This window comes from Canis aureus, chromosome 9, assembly GCF_053574225.1.
Source record: "Canis aureus isolate CA01 chromosome 9, VMU_Caureus_v.1.0, whole genome shotgun sequence".
NCBI lineage: Eukaryota > Metazoa > Chordata > Mammalia > Carnivora > Canidae > Canis > Canis aureus.
In genome coordinates, this window is record NC_135619.1 from 52,308,960 (window position 1) to 52,334,564 (window position 25,605).

The window sequence follows — 25,605 nt, forward strand, 5'->3', positions numbered from 1 at the left end:
TCTATTGTGGTTGTTTTTCCAAGTGGTACTGTTGGCAGGAAAAGAATGAGAGTGGTTGTTGCAGAAACAGATTATGTCGATTTCGTTTTAAGATAACTAATGTGGGCGTTCGGGTCCATTAGCTACTGAGACAGAAAGTGTTCTGACCCCAGTGGTGCACTTGGAAGTAATGGTCAGAAACATGGGTGTGAAAGAGCCCAGAGAACTGTGATACAGTCACCAGGATGGCAGGGCCCATTCATGCACACATTGTGCTGAGTGCTCCGAAAAATTAATCTAGAAAGGCCTCTAAAGTTGGGGAGGTTGGCAGTGGATTATTTGAAGGATAGGGAGGTCTTTCTGTATATACAACTTCAAACTGAGTAGCAAAACGTATAGATTAAGTGACTACCTAGGTCATGCCTGTTGTGTTTGGCACCATCACCTGGGAGGAGTAGAATGGCTGGCCTTCAGCCTTTCTCCTTCCAGAAAGGGGGATTGCGGGGGGGGGGGGGATGAGAGCCTGAGAAATCAATGCTGGGCTTGAACTGACAAGCTGAATAAGAGATTGAACATAGCATGTTGTAAGCCCAGTCTATGAGGAAGTTTTTACGAACATGAGAAAACCAAGAGCAAATGTAGCAAGTCTTTCATAAACTAAATGTAATCAAACTCCTGGTTTGTATCCTTCCTCTGGAGAGATTGAAAAAGTCTCTTCTTTAGTGAAATGATGAGAGGAAATGTTTTGTTTTTTTTTTAAAAAAGATTCTTAACAAAACTAAAAACTGTTAATTCTGTACTATCAACCACCTCCTACTCCCCACAAACAAACTTTGTCTTTTGAAATATTGACAGCCCATGAAATTTTGAAGTTCAGGAAATCAGTTCTAGAATCTTTTAAAAAAAATTTGTAATTACTGAATTACTCAATGTTGGGAGTGGGTAGAGTCAAGTGTGGGTGCTAACTTGCTGGACATGATCTTGCATATGCTAGCACCTTCTCCTCTTGCTTCCACAAGTGAGGCAGGATAAAAAAGAACTGCAGCGTGGGCCCTATGGTATCCAGCATCTCACCATGGTGACAAGCGAGGAGTAGAGCCATGCATTGCTCTTTCTAGGTCTTCTGTGATGGGGACCGCCAGCCCACAGTTTAATACTTCTTTCAAGCTCCCTCCCTTTCTTTTCCATCATCGCCCTTTGAGGAATCTTGTGAGAGATCAGGTTTCTTAAGGCATAAAGGTTACAGCTTGCTCCTCTGTTCTCAACTTCCTCCAAGTGACTCTACTCTGGATCTGGTTGAGGTAGCAAGTCTAGACTGTTCTTATCCAAAGTCACAGGTGCCAGGAGGGGTTGCCTCTGGAGTTCTGGGAATTTACACCCTCAACATCATGCACGTTTCTGGCTTCACACATGCCAGACAGATTTTAGCAAACTGAGAGGAGTTAAGAGAATGACAGATACGTATTGCTTTTGATTTATGATGAAAGTTGAAAGGAATGTTTGTTTTGGCTGGACTGCAAAAAGTATGGGGGAATGGGGCATTCCTTTATAAGTGTCTGGAAGGTATAGACTCAAGAAGAGGGAACAGCTGCTTTAGGATGACCCAGAGGGGCAGAAATGAGATTAAGAGGATACCATCCAAGGTGGAAAAATCCAGGGTGAATTTTAAGAATGATTTTTGAGGCCGAAATATGTTCTCTTTGGATCAGCCACTTCAGCAAACTGCTGGCAGCCCCAACTCATGAGTCATTTGAAGTGGGCAGTTTGATGACCGTGTACTGAGATATGGGAAATGGGATATGGGTCTTTTATTACAGAGTATGTGGGAATATTTGGTGAAGTGTGACACCACCAGAGTAATTGCCAGACACTGTGATTGTCCTAAGCATCACATTTATTTCTCAGTGAGCAGCAGAACTGTGGCTTCCTCTTCTTGATTCAGGTAACTTTAAAGAATTTCTCTGTCTTCAGGGAGGCTGGAATAGGTAAGAATTGGATCCTTGGAAGGAAACTTGTGCAAGGCAGCCCCAGCTAAAGGTCTCTGCAGTGTTTGTCTGACAGAGACTTCCTGTTGTCTCAACCCTAGGCATTCAAGATTCTTGGCTCCAAAGTGTGCATTTTATTACCATTATGAATTCTGAATTCTGATAAATAGTATGGCAGCCACTAGCACCACCATTTACTGTGTGCTCTGTGCCAGAGATGGTCTCTAGTGTTAACAGTGGATCTGTAAGAAACTCAGGACCATTGTTGTGTTTCACACGAGGAAAAGAAGGCTGAGTGAAGACATGACTAGCTCAAGTCTGTACAGCCAGAAAGTGACGATCCTAGAATTTGAAACCAGGACTCTCCCTCCTTTCCCTGCAACCTGTCCCTCCACCCCTCCTTTAAAACTATGGCTTGTCCCATTTCCTTCTTTCTGGCAAACTCCCTTCTCCCCATATTTAGTTACTCATTCTTCAACCTACTGCTCTGTTGGTCTGGGGAGCATATCTTGTGACATGCAGTGAGACAGCCACTTTTTAAGTTAGAAGATTTATATTGAACTCGTCTTAATATGGTTTGGCCCAGTGCTCAATGACAGTATAGTTTATTTTTGGCATCGCTTCTTAATCCTGACTTTACCCTTAACCCATCTTTCGGCTGACTGCACCAAAGAGGTAAGGGTCCGACCAAGCTACTTTCTGGTCTTCTCATCTTATTGAACACACAATGTCATGAGCAGAAACATCTTACCCTGTGCCCAGGAAGTAAAGGAAGGAGATGGTCCTTTTGGTTTGGTCTTCCCAAGCTTTACCCTTGTCATTCTAGTCTCTCTCATTATTAGGAATTTTTGTTTCAGCCCAGACAGTCTTTTCTGTAGCTCCTCTGTCTTTTCAAGCCTATTCTAGCTGGCATGCATCTAATGTCCAGGAATTCATGTATCACCCGATTGAGTGCCAAGCTTTGGTGTCAGAGACTTAGACTTGAATCTTTGCTCTGTGACTTTCCAACAGGATGACTGTAGGTGAGTCAACCTCTCAGTTTCATTTTCTTCATTGGTGAATGTGGTGTGTGGTGGCATGAGGATTCTGTAGAGCAATCCTGCGAAAGCTATGGCATGTAGCAAACCCTCAAGGGATGTTGGCTAGTATTATTATCATTAGCTATGAATTAGTATATTCTTTGTCATTGCCTAGATTGGCTTATTTGCCATCGATCCAAGTCTTTTTGCTTATTCTCACTTTTCTCTGTACCTAGTCTTCTCTTTTTGTCTCCATCTCCTTCATACCAGCTCAAACCGATGATAAATATTCTATCATCATATATATCTATTAGCCTATATCCTTTCTCCTTGAACTGAAAATACCATAATTAATAGACTCCTAGGATCACAAAATTATAGCACTGAGAGGAATCCTTTCTAGCTTGAGTGAAAATCCAGAATCATGGAACTAGTCAGTGGTAAAATCAGGACTAGGACCTAGATTACTTGGTGTCCAATCTAGTGTTCTTTCCACTACATTTTTTTCTTACCCAAATTTCACGTACCTGTATATATACACAACTAAAATATAATCCACAGTAAGTTGAATTTTGGGGGAGGGTGTAAAGAAGCACTTTGTATAGAAAGCTCATTCTTCTGTCACTGGTAGCTCTGACAGGGATCTCAAGACCAGAGATTTGGGGTGTAGAGTTGTTTTCTGGTCCTCAGGGTGTTGATGTTAAGAATTCCCAGCTATGAAGTGAAGAATATCTGTCCCTATTCAGCATGGGTCTTTCCTGAACAGATAGATTCATGAACAACCCTCATTGTGCCCCTCCTCATCATCATCTCTGCCTTTTGTCTCTTTTGTTAACCTAAACTTTATATATCTGATTTCCTTCTTTTTTTAACTTTACATTAAAATCATAAACATCCAGAAAAACAGACACAATAAACACAATAGTACAATGAACAACATATACTGACCACCTAGCTTCCACTATTACCAATAACAGCTATATTCGCATGAATATAATTTATAAACTATTTTAAAATATATATTTATGTGTCATATTTTTTTGCTGAATTATTTCAAAGCAAACATCATGACATATCACTTTAATACTTTAGTACCTATCTCTAAAAAATGAGGATGTTTTCATAAAAATCCACAATTCCACACCCAACAGTGTTCGCAGTTCTCTAACATCATCTACTATTACTCGGTCCGTATTCATTTTCCCCAATTGTCATCAAATGTCTTCTATTTTTTAAAAAGGATTTATTTATTTATTTGAGAGAAAGAGCACACAGGAGAAGACAGGAGGAAGAAGCAGACTCCCCACTGAGCAGGGAGCCCAAGATAGGGATCATGACATGAGCTGAAGGCAGATGCTCAACCAACCAAGCCACCCAAGTGCCCCTCACATGTCTTTTATGGCTATTTTTTTCAAATCAGTATCTAATCAAGAACCATTTCATTGCATTTCTCTTAAGTCTCTCTTAATTTAGAATAGTCTCCCCAACAAACACACCTTTTTAGTGGTATTGACTTTTTGGGCCAGTTGTCCTATAGAGTACCCCCCGCGTTGGATTTGTCTGATTCTTCCTTCCTGCTCTCACTCTTATTCTTGCAGTAAGCTGGAAATCACATCAGAAGGCTTGATGAACATTAGCAGCAGGAGTTTTTCCCAGGTGGTGCTGTGTGCTTCGAGTGGCAGCGCCTCACCTCCCACTGGTAATGCTGCCAAGTTTGATCAGTGAGTTAGGGTCATGATAAGTATCTCTGTTGTGAAGGAACATTTTCTCCCTTGTGACTACACGTGATGTATAGGGAGATTCTTTGGCACCATGAGAATGTCTAGTGCCCCATCAATCAATCTTTCACCCAATGGCTTTAACATCTACTGACACCCAAGTTTCTTTCTTATACTTAAAACAGATTTTACATTTTGTTATGTCTATTTCATCTTGAAAGAGCTATGCTTACTCCCAGGGGTTCACTTTTTAGTTTAGATGATATCCATTACCTTCCATGACCTTAAATCCATGATGGAGAAACTGAGCTATGGTGCATTAGTTGTCACATCCAGGGTGGAGGCTGGAGGCAGAAGTTGGCAGAGATGGAAGTGGGCTTGGAGGACAGGTCTGAGGAATGCACACCAGCCCCTGTGTTGTACCCATGTCCTTAATCAGTGTTAGTCTTGTCTATCATCAAGGATATAAGAACACCTTTCTTGGCTCTTTTGTCAGGTTGCTAGAGACAGGAAGAGAAGTTTGCTTTTAGCCAACAATCAAGGGTTGAACATGGGAGCTGGGTTGGCCCTACGAGCTGGGAGATAGAAGGGTGGTGTGAAGTCTACAACATCTTGCCTAACTGAATGTCTTTGCTGTTGGGAATTTATGTGTGTGTTTGCACTGAATTTTTGAAACAGGTTGCCGTTTGGATTTGGGACTGATTCATACTGTAGGGGTTTCTCCGGGACTTTCGAGAGTGTGTGAGAAGTTTCTAAACCCAAAAGACTCCTTTTTTGGCACTGCAGCATCTTTTTCTATTTCGGCATCTTAAGAATCTGGGGGAACCATATAAAGATCAGAAGCAAGTCTGGCCCTAAAGGCTCCCTGTGACAGAGTAATTCCAGTTCCTTGAATCCTGGCCCATTCGGATAAGGCCATATAAAGCGGCTGTTTCCTGAATCGCCTGCTCCCTGCATCTCACAGGCTCCTTTTTGTAGAATGCTGGTATTTCAGGACCGCAACCACTGGTCACGTGCTTCCAACTCTTTACTCTCAGTCTCTCCTGCCCCCTGTTTATTTTTGGAGAGAGCACATTTTTGCTTCTCTTCAGGAGCTATGCGGGGTCCTGCCCCCTCCGTCCATCAGGCGGCAGCCCCAGCAGGCAGTGCTCATTTCCCACACTCGGAGACGTGACTCCAGCTTTCAAGAGAGAACACGCGGGATGCACTGCCTGCGGGCTACTGTCACCCGTTCCTATTTCTGGCCCTCGTGGTGTTGCACATTTTAAGACTCTATCCTTCTTAAAGCAAGTTTGGATAGTGTTACCTGGCAGTAAGTCTGCCCAAATTGGAAATGGTTTTCCCAGCAGATGTCTTGGGGCTATGCCTCTGTGTTTCAGAGCAATGTAAAGGAGAAACCAGGACTTTTGAAATCTAGAATCAGGTCTTCTTTCTGGCTTTTAAGATCACTTGAGCTGTCCCCCCTTTCACTGCATCCAGGGTGGATTTTTGTTTGTTTTGTTATATTTGTTTTCCCTCCTCCTAACACGGGGATAGCAAACAGACTTCTTCCAAAGTCATGACTCAGATTGGTAATATCTTCCCAAGTGCTTGAAGGATTCTGGAGTTGCTGGGCTCCATGAGAAAAAATACCAGGACTCACACTATCTTAGCCTGCCTAAAGAGTGAGTTTCTAGTTTAGAGGATGAATGAAGAGTAAATTCCTTTTCCTTTAAATGCCCGGGTCATTACACAGAGAACTCAGACACATAATATTTGAGAGCAAATAAATCATACATTCGGGCAGCCCGGGTGGCCCAACAGTTTAGCGCCGCCTTTGGCCCGGGGCGTGGTCCTGGAGACCCGGGATCAGGTCCCGTGTCAGGCTCTCTGTATGGAGCCTGCTTCTTTCTCTGCCTGTGTCTCTGCCTCTCTCTCTTTCTCTCTCTCTCATGAATAAATAAATAAAATCTTAAAAAAAACCCATACATTCATGTCCTCTTGTCCTACCCAGACCTGATAGGCAGGAGAGGGAAGGACCCCTGGCCCCAAACCAAAGGCCCATAACGAAAGGGTTATAACTTTGCACCACTCCAGGCAGGGACCAGAGCTCCGATGGTCAGGCTGGGGAACGCATGCAGGCCCCTAAAATCCCCCAGCATCTCATCTGTCACCTTGGGAAAGGGGAAGCAGAGTTCTGGCTGGGCTGGTCCTAAAAGGGGCAGCAGGAGTGGTGTGGCCTATGAGTGTGTTCTGTGTTTCAGATCACCCTGAGAGAAAGCTGTGGCATGCTTTTTGAAACAGGGCTTCCTAAGTATTTAGATGTCATCATAGCTCTTAGGAGGGGCAGCCAAGTACTCACAGGCTGGACTGTCCATGCAAAGGACCTGCCAGACCTTTCGAATTACACTGCTAGAAGCCAGTCATCTCCTTACATTTCAGACAGATCATTTGCACCTTAGGTCAAACCGCTGCATTATGATCACGTTGCATCCGCTTCCACTTCTGGCGTGCATTGTAAAGTAAGAGTTGCCAAACTGCTCCCTCCCCCCCCACCCCCAGGAGTTTCCCAGGGACTTCTACCCCTGACGATCAGTGAATAGTGTTGGCTGTCGCCCAGTGTTATGTGCCATCCTGGAATCCCTATACCTTGAATCTAGGTCCTTTAGAAATGATTTTCCTTTTCATCTGTTTGTATTTGAAATCTGTGAGGTTTCCTTTCACTCTCCTTGTCCTCAGCACTTCCTGGCCTGGCACATTTCTGTTTAGTCTTCAGTTGTGTACTGCGTTCTGTCTTCATGATGACCTTGGAGAAAGTATTCTGGTAAAACCACCAGAGATGGCAAGAAAACTGCAAAATTAAAAAAAAAAAAAAAAAGAAAAAAAAGAAAACTGCAAAATTCAGGGGAACTGCACCATGGTTGAGAGATTCCCCCTCAGCTTGTCTTTGGACCTTGAATGCAGCTTGTCCCTAGAATAAACCCCTGTCTCCATCCCTGACACCTGCCTCCTACCTCTGATGCAGGCTCCTAAGTTTTCAAGTGAGCCTGACGTGCCGTCACATGGAGTTGATACACACCCGATGCATGCGAATGTGGCCTCTTCTCTGCCTCACTGAACAGGGGCAACATTTAAGGACACAGGTGACATCTGCTTTTTCCATCTCATCCCACGCACGTAGGACAGTGCCCAGTTCCCCACATGGGGAAGGAAGTTAGATTCTGGGGAAGAGCCTTCATAACTTAATAGTGATCAATTAAGTCTGTTTCATCTAGACAGGGTAATCGTGGGTGGCCATAACAAGACTCATAGGAGGGAGTATTAAAAAAAAAAAAAAGTTTTTACCCTGGGACCCAAAGTCCTAGACTGAGCATAAGGATTTCCCATGAGGGAGGAGACAACTCCGGCTTCATGTCCCAGCCCTTGCTTGCAGAGAGCATGTTCTGCACGCCCCTCTGGTCTCCCATGTGCCCCTGCACTGTCTCCTGAGTTTGGCCGAGACTCCTAGTAGGGAGAACAGGCCTCGGCCCCACTCTGCCCAGAGAATTTCTTGTCATCTCAGGGAAGAGTAGCTTAACACAGTTTTTATGACATCATGTCAGCTCTTGAAGTCTTCAGTCACTTGTGGGAAAACCCTGATTTTGGAAGCAGTTTTTCAGTCCTGTGGAGTGTGGAGGTGTGACTCTTATGTGGTGATCTTTTTGTTTTGAAACTGCCGTCCTAATGTAGCAGCTGGTCCCATTTTGTAACGGGAGGAGCACGAGAGAGTGTCTTTGTGCTGCCTCTGGCGGGAAGGGATTTGTACTCACTGCCCCTGCCCTCCCCCCCCCCAGTCATGGCTTCCTGGGATTTGTGGTTAAAGGAGATAAAACTGGTCATTTTGGTTTTTAGAACCTTAGAGAGCTTTATTAACCACATAGTGTCCCTTAGTAGTCAAAGCGACAGCTCAGGCCAGGCTCAGAGAAGTCTTTTTTTTTTTCTTTTTTCCAAATGGTAGTATATTTTATTACCTACAGTGTAACCTTTCGTATATTGACATTAGTAATAATGATGATGACGGCAGTGGTAACAAGGAAGATAGAGTACTGACATGCCAGGCATTGCTCTAAGCACTTACTGTACAGCGACTGATTGAGTCCCACAGTTAAGCAGTTTCTCAGAAGAGTGCATTTTGACAGACGTGTATGTTGCTTGTGCACCTTTTCCATGCTGCGTCACCTCTCACAGCCTCTTCGGTCCAGTCTCTGTTCCTTCCATTACAGTTGGCACCCACACCCTGCAGTAGAAAACCGCAGAGATCACAGGACAAGGAGGGCTACCCTGCCAATGCCACACGGGCCCCCTGCCTTCTTATGGACTCCCAGCATCTCACAGTGCTGGCAAAGCTCCAGGTAGACTTGGATACCCTGACCATGTGGCACCTTGGATTTGACTTGGTTTGTTCCATGCTTCCCAACACCCAGAGCAAAGAGAAGAAAGCAGAGGAGCCCAGCTCGGAGAGTGTAGCTCAGAGGTCACATGCCCAGCTGCCTATGGGGGAGCTGGGCAGGTAGCCTCCGGGAGTGACATGGGGCCAGGGGTAAGACACAGGCATCCCTTCAGCGTGCACACTGAAGTCGTAAGGTAAGCTCATGCTTCCAGCCAAGACATATGCTCTTGCCCATTTTTCTCAAAGTGCCTGGCCTAGCTTTCATGTTCCCACTTCTGCTGGACGTAGGCATGCAGAGACAATTCTGTACTGGAAGACAAGCAGCAGCACAAGAGCAATAGGAATAGGTGGCAGTTGGCACTTGACTTTAGCAGGAAGGAGGCAGAGAGGGAGGGTGGGGACCTAGAATACACAGGTCCTATCTGCAGGGGCAGCTGCTACTTAGCAGCCCCAACATGATTGGCTCTTAGAGTTTTCAAGAGAAGCTGGAAAATGACATCTTATATGGAAATCTTCCAATTTTTCAAAACAGTGGCTTAAATTTTAGAATGAAAACACACAAAAACACTGTCTGGCTAAACACAACGTGTGGCCACAGGTCTGTGACCTCCAAATTCAGGAATGTTCATTAACACAAGATGGTTCTGTCCTTGGGTAAAGAAATATGGGATATTCCCTGCAGAAGCACAGGGAAGATGGCCTGTAGGCCAGAATGCTTTAAAACATCCTCAAGGGGCCTGATGTGGTTCCATTCAGTTCTCTTTTTAACATTTCGGGTCTCCCTGGCACAGTGCCTTACACACAGTAGGAGCTCAGTAAGACAAGATTGTCAGTTTGTGCTTATATACAACTTTGACTTGTGGTACTTTGGGTGTATTCTGATTCCAGCTCGTCCTTACAGTTCCAGTGCTCATGCTGCCCAAACAGTTTAACCTCTGAGCTTCAATTCTGGATTCCTAGGAGAGAGAAATTGATTGGTTCCAATGGGATCACACTGGTGCACCCCTGATTCAGTCAGTGTCTAAGGGCATGGGGGTCTTGGAGCAGGCTTCCCCTTCTGGCCTAAGCATGGGTGAGTATGGGTGGCAGGTGCACCAGATAAAGATGTGTGGACTGGGAACCAGCGGTGAGCATCTCTTGGTATATCTTCTTTGGATATCCCTCTGGTAGAGATAAACAAAAGCTTGTTTTCCACTTCTGCATTTATGTCATTTCAAACAGAGTCCTCTCAGGTAGCTCCATTACCTGCCTCTAGCATAGAAAACTCAAGTTTGTTTTCTGTAAAGTGCTACTTAACATTTCCTGGAGCTGAGTTGGATGCAGGCATTCTAGGACGTGGTTTCTTCTCGGTCAGGCATTTCCAGCAGATTCTGGCTCACCCTGGAGAAAAGCCCGTTATCTAGATAGAGCATGTCCTTGGCAGGCTGCGGTGCTACTAGAGAAGCCAGAAAGGAAATGTATCTTGGTGCAAAATAAAATATCAAAAGCATAAAGGTATTTTGGCATGTTGAGAGGATGTTTTCTTAAAAAGTTACAAGTTAGGCTTTGAGTGATAAATTTAAAAGGATGTTGCAATGACACATTTTTGTCCAAGTTTATGCAAACCACATCCTTCCTGCTATATTGGACCACTGCTTGTTTTTATAAAGTTTTATTGCAACACAAAGACACCTGTTTGTTTACTTCTTGTCCATAGCTGTTTATTGCCCTACAGTATCAGAATCAAGTTGGAACACAGACTCTATGGCCCGCAGAATCAAAAATCTTTACTACCTCGCCCTTCATAGAAAAAGTTGGCCAACCCATGTTTTCATCCACTCATCATCAAAGCATCTCCTTAGACTGAGACTGACGGTTATAATTCTATGCCATTGTTAGAAAAAGGAATTTGATACTTCAAAAAATAGTCCTGGGCGAATGCTGGGGAATGGAATATAGGAAGCATTCTTTGCTCTTTTATCCAACTTGACTGACTCAGTGGATTGCTTGATGTTCCCTTGGGATTTCCAGTTGCAATATGATGGGCCAGAAGGCCTGTACTTGGGCTTCTGAATGCATCCTTGGCAGGTGAATCCTGCTCCCCAAATACTCTGAGTAGATTTTTAACCCACTCATTTAGTTTATATCTGTTAAGCAAACCTCTCATCTTTTTTTAAAAATTACCTTTCTGTTTATAAAAGTAATATAAGGTGATTATAAAAAAAATCAGAAAATGCACAAGAACACAAAGAAGGGAATTAAAAGTTGGCTACAGTTCTGCCACTGGTGTCCCCTCTCACTCATGTACTTATAGCTAATTAACACTAGATATTATGTATTAAAATTTTTTTCACCAAATTGGAAGCATATGCTCACTGTTTTACAACATTTTTTTAAAAGATTTTATTTATTCACGAGAGACAGAGAGAGAGAGAAAGAGAGGCAGAAAGAAGGAGAAGCAAGCTTCCTGCAAGGAGCCCGACCTGGGACTCGATCCTGGATTGCAGGATCACTCACAGAGCTAAAGGCAGATACTCAACTGCTGAGCCACCCAGGCGTCCCTACAACATGTTTTTTTAAATTATTATTTATTTGTCATTTAAAAAATATTTAAATTCAATTTGCCAACATACAATATAACACACAGTGCTCATCTCATCATTTTTTTATTATTTAAATTTAGTAAGCCAACATATAGAAGAATACCATTAGTTTTAGATGTAGAGTTCAGTTATTCATGAGTTGCATGTAACACCCAGTGTACATGGTTTTTAAAAGTTAACATATACTGACCATTCTCATTTCATTAGGTATTCTTTTTTTTACCACAGTTCTTCATTATTACATAGTATTTTCATGTGTGTAGTCCATGATTTAATTTCTTATTGCTGTCTATTTCTATTTTGAATTTTTTACTATTCACAAATGGTACTATGTCCCTAATTCTTTCTTTGGGATAAATTCCCTGGATTAGAATCTCTGACTTAAAAAGTATGGGGCCTTTTTAAGGCTTTCAGCAGACTTTGCCAAATGGCCCTCCAGATCTTGCTTTTATATACCCACCAGCAGGGCTCAAAAACACCTTGATTTTGACAGTAAATTAGAAAGATTACTGTATTTTTATTTGAAAGATTTTGATAGAATATGGGTTGAGGTGGCCTTCACCTAATCACCTGCATGCCTGAATGCCAATGGTGAGTGACTGTGATTTTGGCTTCTTGTCCCCTTTTAGGCTCCCCCTCCCAAGCCACCCCGCAGGCAAGGAGGCTGGGCAGATGATTCCATGAAGACTTCAAAGTAAGTGCCAGCAGCTCATGAGGGTGGAGATGGGCACTTTGTTCTTGTGTTGTTTTTCTTTAAATTTTTTATAACAATGTTATTGAGGTATAATTCTTACTCTGGGTAATTCACCCATTTAAAATGTACAGTTCAGTTCTTTGTGCTTTACAAGAGTTGTGCTATCAATATCACAGTCAGTTTTAGAACATTTTTATCACTCCCCTGCCCTTCAAAGAAACCCGGTACCCACTAGCCATTATTTCCCATGTCTCCCTGGTCTCTCCAACCCCAGGCAGCCACCATTCTGCTTCCTGTCTCTAATGACTTGCCTGTTGTGGACGTTTCACACGAATGAAATCACTATTCTATGACTGACTTCTTTCACTTGGCCTTATATTTTCAAAGTTCATCCATATTGTAGCATTCTGTGTTCTTTTTTTTTTTTTTAATGAGGTATAATTGCCATATAACACTATTGGTTTCAGATGTACAGCATAATGATTCAGTATTTGTATATATTGTCAAATGATCACCACGGGGTATAATTAACATTGGTCACTATACATAATCACAAAAAATTTGTTCCTTGTGCTGAGAACCTTTAATATATACTCTCTTCACAACTTTCAGGTGTGTAGTACCGTTTATTCACTGTAGTCACCGTGCTGTACATTACATCTCCATGACTGACTTATTTTATAACTGGAAGTTTGTACCTTTTGACCGTCATTCTGTGTTCTCAAAGTAACTTTCTAAACAGATGGAATTACTTGTTAGTAATTATAAGATTGCAAACCACTTTGGTCTTTAATCCCTTGCACTAAGTCTTAGATGAAAGGTAAACCAAAAAAAAAAAAAAAAAAAAAAAAAATTCTACTGCACCAGCAGAGGATGGCCAACTATCAAGTTTAACTATTTAAGGTAGACTTTGGAAGGGAATTTTTTTTCTTGAAACATAGACATTACTGTTGTCTACAATTTCCTTCAGCACTTGTTGCCTTCAAAAAATACATATTTTTTTCTAATTCTTTCCTCCCTTCCTTAACCCCTCACACACACACACTTTCTCCCTCTGAATCATTTGAAAACAAGTTGCAGAATCATGACATTTCACCTCTAAATACTTAAGCATGCATCTCTCAAGATTAAGGACATTCTTCAGATGATCACAGTATGATTATCACATCCAAGTGATTTCCTAATGATTTAATATTTAATAATAGTTTATATTTAAATTTACCCAGTTGTCCCAAAATGTCTTTTATAGCTCCAGAATCCAGTCAGACTTGACACATTGTGTTGGGCAGTTCTGCCTTTTTATCTAAAAGGATTTTTATTTAAATTTATCTAGATACATTTATTTAGATAAAGATAAGTTTATCTTATCTAAAATATCTCTCGATCTAAAATAATTCCAATCCCTTCCCTACTCTCCCATACATTGTCTTTTTTGAGCAGTTGATCCCATTGTCCTGTAGAATGTCTTAAATTCTGGTATTCTCTGATTCCTCATGATTAGGTTCACGTTGTAGGTTTTTGGCAAGAACAGGTGATTTTATGTTCTTCTCATATCAAAATGGTTTAGAAACACATAGAGATGTCTCACTCCCATCCTTATTCCCTCCATCTCATTCCCATCCATCCTCTATGGGTAATCTCTTTATTAGTTTCTGGTCTATCTTTCCTATACTTTTTTTTTTTTCAGAATTAAACATACACATACACAATTTTAATTTATTCTTGTTTCTGTATATTAAGATTCAGTAAACTGGCCCACAAGCTAGCTCGCAGTTTTTATAGATCACGTTTTATTGGAACATGACCACACCCTTTCATTTTAAAAATTTAGATCTCTGATCCATTCAGAATTAATTCTATTGTATAAGGTATGGATCAGTTTTAACCTTTTCTCCAAATGGCTGTGATCCCACCACCATTTTTGTAAAAATCTATCTCTCTCTGGTGAATTTAGAAACTACCCGTTCATATTCTGCATCTATGTATGTGCCTGAGTTTACTTTTGGACTTGTTATTCTGTTCCAGTGGTCTTTCTGTCTCTTCACATGCTGGCAAATACCACACTTTTTCCATTAGAAAACATAGCACTCCTTTTTATTGCACACCAAGAACAAGAAGATAACTTTGAAACGTAGGTCTCATCTATCAGTGAGAGTCTTCTAGACTGGCCCTATTTTCCTAAGATATTAGGGGATTTTGTTTAAAGGTTTTATTTATTTATTCATGAGAGACACAGAGAGAGGCAGAGACATAGGCAGAGGGAGAAGCAGGCTCCTTGTAGGAAACCCAATGCAGGACTTGATCCCTGCACCCCGGGATCACCCCCTGAGCCAAAGATGTTCAACCACTGAGCCAGGTGTCCGTATTAGGGGATTTTAGTGCTTATAGTATCTGGAATTTATTTTGAAATATGGAGATGAGACAGACCCTGTATTTGCTTCTTAGAGAACAAAAGGAAGTCTCAAAAATAAATATATTAAATGAATATATCACTGAATATGTTAAAGATGTGTCCAGATCAACTCAGTTTGTTCTTGGGAAAAGATGCTTTTCCATTTCGTATGTTACTTTTGAAAGTATTGTCTTGTTTGGCTCCCCAGTCTGTGGCCTAGTCCTGACCTCTCTAAATGTTGGGGGACCCAGAGCTCATCCTTGAATCTCTTCTCTTCAGTGTCAGCACATATGCTTGCATGATCTCAACCCATCCTGGGGGTTTAACGCTCACCTTCCCAATGATGACTCCAAAATATATATCCCTCCAGTCCTTTTCCTGAACATCCAGTCATCCGCATGATGTTTCCGCTTGGATCCACAATTCAATCATAGTGTCTCTGAATCAGTCCCCTCACTTGTCACCCCTTTTGTCCCATCCCCTAACCTGTATCTCCCAGTGTCTCCCTCAGATCTCCACAAATGGTGACTTCCCCATTACTTCAGACCATAAACTTTGGAATCCTTCTGGACCCCTCTCTTTATCTCAGCACATGTTCAGTCCATCAGCAAACTAGGTGACGTCTACAGACAAAATACATCTGTTGTCTGCGCTGCCAGCGCTTGGCTCCAGCCGCTGTCACTTCTAGCGCTGACTCAACTGAGAATGTCCTGACTGGTCTCCCCCTGCATCTGTTCTCCCTCCATCTTATCCCCTAGAAAGGCCAGAGTGACCTTTTAAAACATAAGCGAGATCATTTCACTTGTTTCCTCAGAGACCTCCAGTGCCATTCCCCAAAGTCAAAGTCAATCCCAAAGTTCTTACCGTGGCCATAGCTTGCTTACAAAGCTCTACCTGACCTGAGTTTATATAAAGTACCACCTGTGGTCACTCTGTGTTCCCATCTCTTACTTTATGTATCAGCACGTTACATATAAGCATATATACATACACGTGTGGGTGTTTGTGTGCATGTACACAGTCATAGTCTTTTTCTCTCTAATGTAAGTAAGCTTCTTGAGAGGAGACACACTCTAATTTATATATGCCCAGTACCTCGAATAGTGCCAGTCTGTAATAAGTGCTCAGTGACTGTTTATTGAACAAATGAATGATCGCATCAGTGTTTTTGCTCTCAGATCAGGTCACTTTGCTATCAGTGTGGGAAGTGGAGATATGGAAGGTTGGAAGCCCTGTTGGGAAGGTAATACTCTGTTTGAAGGATGATAAGAGTTAGACGAGGGCAGTGGTGTGAGCATGGACAGGAGAGGAGCTTTGGAGTTGTTTTGGAGATAGAGTTCGTAGAAGTGCCATTGGTTGGATACAGGGCAAAGGAAGGAGTGAAGGGTACTGCAAGGCACCTCACTTCGATGATTGGTTAGGTGGCGGTGCTGTCAGATGGGGAATGCAGGAGAGACATGATTTGTAAGCTGGTGATGGTCCATGTAGATAATTTCCACAGTTTGGGAGTCTGGAAGAGAGGCAAAAAGAGAGGTACAATTTGGGTTGTCTACACAAGTAGAGGTCAAGGTTAGAGCCTTGGATTTGGCTGTTTGGAGTTTACTAGGGGCCTTTGAGAAAGTGGTTATGGTGATTTGCACTGGGGCAGAAGTCAGAGTATGGGCTGAAGAGGAACTGAGGCGAGGAAATGGTGATCCCAGCTCCTTCCCTGAGAAGGAAAGGAAAGAATGGGGGACAGTATTTGGAAGGAGAGGTTTGTGTCCAGAACCATATGTGTAAATGTGGGGAAGAGTGACTGCAGGTGAAATAGAAGGTATTTGAAGGAGCAAGATCCTTTGAAGGATTAAAACCTTCTAAGAGAGATTAATTGACCTTGGACAGAAGGAGGCAGAGACATTTTTCCTCCAAGAAAGGAGGGAGGTTAGAAAGGCTGGTTAAGCTGTCAAGAAAAATTGAGGGAGTAGGGAATTGGGGGAATTTCATTTTGGATTGGCCCCTTGGTTTTCTTCCTCTTTCAAAGTAGAAGGGCAAACTGTTGAGCTTGTTGGAGCCCAGGAGAGCTGGCCTCTGGAGGCAAAGTAGAACAGATGTCTACAGAGAGAGGAGGGGGCTGCTAGCAAGGGGTAGGAGAGGCCGTTGTCAGGCCCCATTGAGGACCCGCCCATTGAGGTTGGAAAGCTTGAGCTCCTGCTCCTGGCAGGGCACTCCAGGGAGTATAGAGTATAGATTGCCTCCTGCCCTGCAAGAGCTTGTATTCGAATTGGGAAGATCAGGCATTTTTGTTTATGAAAATCAGGAACAATGGGAGGAGCACATTGCAAGTGAGAACCAAATGGACTGGCTCACATTGGTGGTGTAACATCAGAGGAGAGAATGATTACTGTGACAAGGGGTCCCTTGCAGAGGACCTGGGGGGCAGGCTGGGTGGACTCCCATGCACAAAGAGAACCGTGAGGAGAGCATTGGTGTACATAAAGTGTTGAGGCAATATAACTTTATTGTCAGCCTGCTTAGAGCAGAGAATTCACACTGGAAAATCATGCACTGGGCTGGGCTTGAATTCTTTTGAAATGATAATGATAATGGCGTTGACTCAGTTCACGCTGCTAGAGCCGAATGCCATCAACTGGGTGGTTGAAACAACAAACATCTATTTGTCATTTTGACTGCTAGTTCTGGAAACCAGAAATCTGAGATCAAGGTGCCAGCATGGTCTCGTTCTAGTTGAGGGCTCTCTTCCTGGTTATATCCTCACACAACCTTCCTCTATGTGTGCATATAGAGAGAGGGAAATCTTATATCTCTTCCTCATTTTATAAGGGCACCAATCCCCTCATGGAAGCTCTACCCCCATGACCTCCTCTAACTGATTAGCTCCCAAAGGCCTCACCTCTAAGTGCTATCACATTAGAGATTGGGGTTTCAGCATATGAATTTTGGGGCAAGGGGGACATGAACATTCAGTCCATGGCTGCACTTTATATGTGCATTACACCAGCTCTGTTGGGTAGGTTCCATTCTATAAGGTAGGTATCCCTCTACTAGGGAGGTAGGAGGCAAGTGAGGCTTACAGAAGCCTACAGCTATGTTGTTGCCAAGGGGAAGTAGAAGGGCTAATTCCAGATATGAACCAGGAGCTCACAGCCAAGGGATATGAATTTCTGGGATTTATTTTATTTGCATAACACTGCCCAAGGTAGCAGAGCACACTGGCTAGAGATTTCAGTGCCAGGACTCACATGCTCACCCCTGAGCCATAGGAAGGGGCTATATTCAGGAATATTCTGGGACCTGGGGTCACCACCTTTCCCTTCCCCTGGTGCCAAAGTCAGTGCTGTGCCAAAGATTCCATCTTGGAGTCAGGCTATCCCAGTGGGGCCTTCATAGCCCTTGGGTCGCTGACTTGGCCATGGCAAATAGAGCTGAACAAGAGGCAACAAGACTGGGTAAAGAGAAGAAGGAAAGGTAGTCTGATTAAGTTTTGTCTCAAAGTGTCTGTTTTTGGGTTTGTCCCTGCATTGATCTGCAAGGGAATGAGGCAAGTAATGGCCCCTCAGGGACTTTCAGGACTTTGCTCTCAATGTCAGCCGTCATTTTCAATCACCCTCTCCCTCCCAGCCATTAATTTTGGCCCAGGATCATGGGGACTTGTCCATCTATCACTCCTAATTGACACTAAATGATCTGTCAGTTTATTGATGAACGGCAGGAGTGGAATTGTCACAATATATTTTACTTTCTAACAACTCCTCCTGACAATTTTACCTTGTCCATCTCACTCTCCTCACATAAATCTCCATTGGCCTCTCATTCCTTCTCCTGGGCTGTTCTGGTGCCAGCACTTCCACACCATCTGCACGCGTCAAGGACATCAAGATGGCGGGAGAACAGCCGAGTGCCAGGCCTGAGCTTGCCCCCTTCCCTCCTCTCTCTCTCTCTCTTTTTTTAATGGCATAGATGTTCCAGGAATACTAAAGGGCTTCTGTCCTCTCTCTCTGTGTCATTGTCATACCAGAGTCTCTTTACCTTCTTGTTAGCAGTGAACAGTTAATTCTTATTAGGCTACAAAAGTGTGAGAGGCAAAAACTCACAGAGCCGCCAGGCTCCCAGATCTGTATAAGCGCAGTTGCAAACACATGTTTTGTCCTCCTGCACCAGCATTGTTACAGGCTTTCTATCCCCACAGGGGTCAGTTTCTCAGCCTGGAGGGTAGCTTGGCTGGGATCTCACGGCCGGCGTGCCCCTTGCCGCACCCTGGGTACAGGTGTGCTGAGATGCGTGTGCTCAGCTGCTGGGCCAGGCCTGGAGTTGCCAAGGCCCTGAGGCTATAACCGTGAGCAGTCTTGTCTGTCACCCTAGTTTTCCATTAAAATGATAGTTTTAAGTGTTTTGTGTTTTGAAAAAGATAAAGGACGGATTGGAGTTATATACATACATATATATGTATATTTAGAGAGAGTGAACTGGATTTTATATCTGTATGTGTATAGTGTGTGTGTGTGTAGTTGTTTAGTCTTAGGAAGGTATACGCATAGATGTGAAGAATCTTTTATCTTTTATGAGTCCAAGGATACAGAGAGAAGCTTGACAATATAGAAAAGATGTCATTGTTCCCCGCCTTCCTTCCTCTCCTGCTGAAGGTAATTTTTGTTAACTGATAAGGACTGTTTTTGTTTATTAACCATCATTCCATTATCCTGCCTATCAAAATTAAAAAATGATTCCTTAATGTCACCTGATGTGCAGCCATCTTCAGATGCTTCCATTGTCTCAAAGATGTCTTTTTATAGTTGGATTGTAAAAAGGACAAATCAAGGTCTACACCTTTTATTATTAGGTTTCTTTAGTCTTCCTTTTGTTCTACAACACCCCCTGCCTCCTTTTTTCCCCATGCCATTGATTTTATTTATTTATTTGAGAGAGAGAACACACAGGCAGAGGGAGAGGCAGGCGGAGGGGAAGGAAAAGCAGACTCCCTGCTGAGCAGGGAGCCCAATGTGGGGCTCAATCCCAGGACCCTGGGCTCATGATCTGAGCCAAAGTCAGATGCATAACCAATTGAGCCACCTAGGTGCCCCTTTTCTTTTTTTCTTTCTTCTTTCTTTCTTTCTTTTCTTTCTTTTCTTTCTCTTTTCGTTCTTTTTGAGAAATTAGGCCTGCATAGTGTCCCACATTCCGGATTTGGCTCATGCTTCCTGATCATGGTGTTTAGCTTGTTCCTCTGTCTTTCATGTTCCTCATGAAGCAGGTAGTTAGATCTAGATTAATCCAGCAAGTTAGATTCTGGTTCACAGTTTTGGCAGGAACACTTTGAGGGCGGTGTTGTGCCCATGCTGCTATGTCACCTCAGAAGGCATCGGCTGGTGGGAGAGGTGCAGGTGTGCGGGGGCCCACCGGAAGCCAGGCTGTGACGGATGAGTGGGGCCAGGAATGTGCCCTCCGTTTTCATCCCCACCAAACTCCCACCTAGAGGTCATAGTGTCCACTGAGAATTGTTGCCTAGAGCATGATTTCAATTGAAGGATGTCAAATGGTGATTTTCCAATTCTCCCTTAACAAATTCTGGCATAAAGAACTTTCATTTGTTGACTATTTGGTTGCTTGAAATACAGTCCATATCTACAATCCTGACTTCCCCCAGTTTTATATACAGACGTCCAGTCATGACAGAGTATATTTTTATTTTATTTATGTATTTTTTAAGATTTTATTTATTCATGAGAAACACAGAGAAAGAGGCAGAGACATAGGCAGAGGGAGAAGCAGGCTCCCTCTAGGGAGCCTGATATGGGACTTGATCCCAGGACCCCAGGATCACGACCTGAGCCAAAGGTAGACGCTCAACCACTGAGCCACTCAGGTGCCCTGCTTAGTTCATACTTGATCAGTGACTGAGTTTGGGACATTTGGACAGTTTACAGAGCTCCAGCAATTAAAAAAGGAACAAGTATCCCTGGGTCCATACTTCAAAGCATAAAATCTTAATCCTTGACCTTCAGATTTTCATCAATAAACATAATTTTATTTATTTAGTTTTCAGGGGAAAAAACCCCGAAACAAATTAGAAATATTGAGAATTTATTTTCCATGTGCTTCCCACTGTCACAGGAACCCAGGATCAGCATGGTGAGATCAGGGGTCCTGGGCACCATGGGTGAACAGTTACTTGCTTCTCAGTGGGCCATTGGAGATGAGTGTCTAAGATTGGGAAAAATGAATGAAGCAATTGCATATGAGCTAGTAAGAAGAGAAAGTCCTTGGGGTGCCTGGGTGGCTCCGTCAGTTAAGCATTTGTTTTTGGCTCAGGTCATGGTTTCAGGATTCTGGGATTGAGCCCCACATCAGGTTCCCAGCTCAGCAGGGAGTCTCCTTCTTCCTCTCCCTCTGCCCCTGTCCCCTGCTCATGCTCTCTCTCTCTTTCTCAAATAAATAAAATCGAAAGAAAGAAAGAAAGAAAGAAAGAAAGAAAGAAAGAAAGAAAGAAAGAAAGAAGAAAGAAAAGAGAAAGAAAGAAAAAAAAGAAAAGGAAAGAAAAGAAAGAAAAGCAAAAGTCTTTGGTAGGTAGTTGTGCACCTGTTTCCAGTGGCTGTGTCCAGGGCTCTGTTTCTGTGGTTTTTGGAGATGTCTCCCCAGCCTCCCCTGCCCCCCACCAGTGTAGGCCTCTGTCTCAACTTTCTATCATGTGCTTTGTCATGCATTTATGCGTTTCCTCCACGTGGCTCCAAGACACAGCAGATTCAGAAAAGGTAGCTTCAAGGCTCAGCAACAACAGTTCTCTTAAATGTACACCTTACATTTGTTTGTTCTACACAGGCTCCCCAAAGAGTGATTTCTGGCTTTGCTGTCCACAGCCAAGTTGCTAAAGGAAGGTCTGGATCAGTTTCTATTTTAATTGAACTTAGAAAACTCACAATTTTTTTTTAAATTAGAATATAATTGCATTGTTTATTGCTGGAAATTATATATGTTCAGTAGGATCTGAAGATGAAATGAATGACAACTAGACTATATATGTTGAAATAACTCATGAAAAAAGAAATCTCCTCACTGAAGTAGCAGGTAGTGTGGAGTGTGCCCAGCTCTTTCCTTAGGACTTTCCCTGTCTCAAAACACTTGTACCATTTTGGTAGATTTCGTTGGCTTTGGTAGCCAGTACGAGGGAAGGAGTGAGAATAATGGACAGATAATGACAGGACTTAGTGGAGCTGTCCTTTCCCACTCAGCCCCGTGGTACACAGCAATGAGGCCCACACTGAAAGTCAGCCTTCAAACAAACTCCTACATCTGAGTCATTGTATAACTTCATGTCATCTTTCGAGACTTTAGAACTCTTATTGAATCTGAATTTTATTTATTTTAAAATACATTACGAATATACATAGCACAGAATTCAAAGGGTGAGGGAAGGATGATATAAAGCTACAGCTCTCGTTCCTGGCTCCCCCAGGCATTGTTTCTCTTCCCAGAGGCAAAGACTATTCACCAGTATCCTTCCAAAGACATTCTATGCATTTACAAAACATACAGGTTAATATATTCTTTTATCCCCTCACATAAATGGCAACATATCTATTCTCTATTTTTCTTTTGTCATACAATGGTATTTTAAAAAATATTTTATTTATTTGAGCGAGAGAGAGAACATGAGCGGGAGGGAGGGGCAGAGGGAGAGGGAGAAGCAGACTCCCTGCCTAGCAGGAAGCCTGATAAGGGGCTCAATCCCAGAACCCTGAGATCATGACCTGAGCTGAAGGCAGATGCTTAACTGACAGAGCCACCCAGGCGCCCCCATACAACAGTATTCCTTGGTAATTCTGAGAGATTCCTTTCTGGATCTCAATACAAAGTTGAACTGTCTCATTTTTAAGGGCTACATAGTACTCCAGAATTTCCTATCTCAATAAAAGTAATCATAAGCCCACAATAGATGTGATATTTTCCTAGGTTGAGAAAGCAGACTTGCCATTTTATTCACGTACTAACCATAACATCATCCTTTGGAAAATATCATAAAGGCTTCAGATAAGGTACATGTAGACCCCTTAGGCTAAGGAAACCATATGAAGTATACATCAACCTTTTTCTCCTTGGGGTTCTGGTGGGGGGCATTTTCACATACTTCTGCTTAGGTTGATACAGTGATATTTAGTTTAAAGCAAGCAGAGATGTTCTGTGTTATAGTCTTTGCAGGTTAGAGCCCTGGATGGCTTGTCTAGTGTCACAAAACCAATTTACTTATGCAAATGACCAAATATGAAATAATTGGAATCTTGCAATTCTGTCAAGTGTGTCCCAATTGAAGGTGATAGCAGTCTGTTCCCGTAAGCCCCATGTGGAGTAGCATTTGGATCCTTCACCTCCCACTCTGAAAAGTGGAGCAATCTCCCTGACAAGTGGCCCAAGTCAGTCCCCTCCCTGGAGCAGAGGTGAGTACCTGATGCCCAAGGAGGAGGGGAGAAATGCGTCAGTGACTTAAGGTGAACTTGTTGTCTATGCCTGTGTACCAGCGAAGGGACAGCTGAGGCCCCAAGACCACATGGCATCCAATGGCTATGTTTCTAGGGGCCTAAGTCAGCAGAATTGCTTCCCAGTTGCCCCTGAGGAGGCCTGTGGGAAGGCCTGCTGAAAGACTACGAGGTCTAGGCCCTGACCCCTGCCTCCCCCTGAGACTGCTCTCAGCTTCCTTTCAGGCCTTCAGCTTTTCTTAACAAGTTAAGCTATTCTTGAATTTCTTTCTTTCCTTCTTTCTTTCTTTCTTTCTTTCTTTCTTTCTTTCTTTCTTTCTTTCTTTCTTTCTTTCTTTCTTCTTTCTTTCTTTTTTTAGATTTATTTGAGGGGGAGGAGGAGAAAGGGAAGGAGAGGGAGGGAAAGAATCTCAGGCAGACTCCCCGCTGAGCACAGAGCTCAATCCCACGACCCTGAGATCATGACCTGAGCCAAAACCAAGAGTCAGATACTCAATTGACTGCCACCCAGATGCCCCTTGAACTTCATTTCTGTAATTGAGAACCAGGAGTGGTTCTAGAGTGAGTTCTCAGCGTGTCCTGTGACGGCTTTGACTTGGGGCCCTTTGCAGTTTCTCATTTTACAGAAGTGCAGATTCTCCTGTGACTAGGGCTGCTCATTTCGCGGAGCCAAGGGTAGGATCGTAAAGTAAGAGAGTCTTTAAGGGTCAGGAAAGAAATGGTAGGCCCACGGGAGTATCCCTTAAATAACAGCCAGAAAGCACAGTGTCCTGTGGAGTATTCCTTTCTCTCTCTGGATGATCACACAGAGCAGAGGTTTTGAAACTAGAAGGTTAGAGAGCCTGTTTCGTTCGGCGTCCTGTCAAATTCTAGTGTCTCTTAGCAGTGCTGGTCCGAGGTCTGCTTGAACCCTTCTGTTGCTGGAGACCTCAGTGGAAGTGTATATGTATTTTTTTATAAAGACTTTTTTTTTTTAGTTGTGCAGGGAAACCACGAACACTTTAATGGTGTAAAAACTCAAGCCAAGATAGATAAAGCTAAATTTGCCTGAAACCACCATCTTGTCCAAGCCTAGTCATCTCTCTAGAAGTAACTACTGGTAATGGTTCGTTGGTGATCTTTTACCAACAATAGATATTTAATATATGATTTTACACAATAGGTATACTTACTGAAACCTCTATATGTGTTTTTTTTTTTTTTTTTTACCCAAATAGGGTCATACTAAGGTTTTGATTTTTTAATTTTTTTTCATTTTTCATTTAGCAGTACATCTGGAGCTCTTTCAGTCCAGGCAGATTTGCTTTGTGTTTCTAACTGCTGCCTCACAGTACCGTGGTATGGATGTACCGTTCACTCTGTTGGTGGGCACTGAGCTTATTTCTAATTCATAGGCTATTATCAACCTCCTGATTTCCTGTAAACAGCTTGTCTTAAGGAAATTTGGAGTTTCACCCTCTGATCCAGATTCTACTCCAGGGCCCTGCTGTAGAACCTGTGTGTGGACAGCCCACATGTCTTGCCAAGCCCCATTGTTGAATGGATGAGAACACACACACACACACACACACACACACACACATTTATTGTGGCTTTTGTGCTGGGCACAGCCAACCACAGTTATCTTACTTTATCCTTTTATCAATCCTGAGATAGGTACTCTTGTCCTAGCTTACAGATGAGGAAGTGGAAGTTCCAGAAGGTTAAGTAACTTGCTCAAAGTCCCATAGCTAGCAAGGAGCCAGCCAGCATTTGAGCCCAGGTGCATCTGGCTGCAGGGTCTCCAGGTCTCACTGCCTTCTGTTCTTGTGCCCTTGGCTTCTGATATGGTATCTCTGCACTTGGTAGCCCCTTAGCAGATGTGCCCCAAGGGCTGTTCGGACATGGCTCCAGCATGTGCAGACTGTGGAAAGAATAACAGGGAGTGAGCGCTTGACCTTCACCTCCTGTGGCCTGCCTGTCTGTGGAGCTGTGCTCCAGCCAGCCGCCTGGCCCCAGGAAGGTGAGTGCAAAGGATGCAGCCTGCACTTAGGGGCCCAAGCCAAGGCCATGCCAGTTCTGCCATTAAAAGGCCTAATTAGGCTAGTCATTAAGTTCAATTAGGCATTGGAAATGATCATTCCTTCTAACCCTGAGGTGCCCTCCAAGAACTGGATCCATTCCCAGGCAGCCAGCTCAAGAGCCGGTTCTAGTTACTGGTGCCCTGGCAGCCCCGCCTCTGGTTTCGGGCCTCTGACTCCTTTTCAAAGCTGAGGGCAGAGTAATCTAGGATCAGCCCAGAGTGGGGTGCTCCATGTACCTGTGAAATACAGTCAGGTGTCTGCCTTGGAGGCCATTTCCTGAGCTCATTTCCAGTCACCCTC

General features: G+C 43.2%; 1 protein-coding gene across 2 annotated transcripts in view; it reads left to right on the forward strand.

Annotated features, from left to right (window-relative positions):
* IFT43 (intraflagellar transport 43) overlaps nucleotides 1–25,605 on the forward strand; it is an 82,074-nt gene that overhangs the window by 18,028 nt on the left and 38,441 nt on the right. For both annotated transcript variants that reach the window (XM_077910086.1, XM_077910087.1), the window contains one exon: nucleotides 12,321–12,385. In XM_077910086.1, coding sequence (XP_077766212.1) covers nucleotides 12,321–12,385 — 65 coding nt within the window. The remainder of the gene's footprint in view (nucleotides 1–12,320; nucleotides 12,386–25,605) is intronic.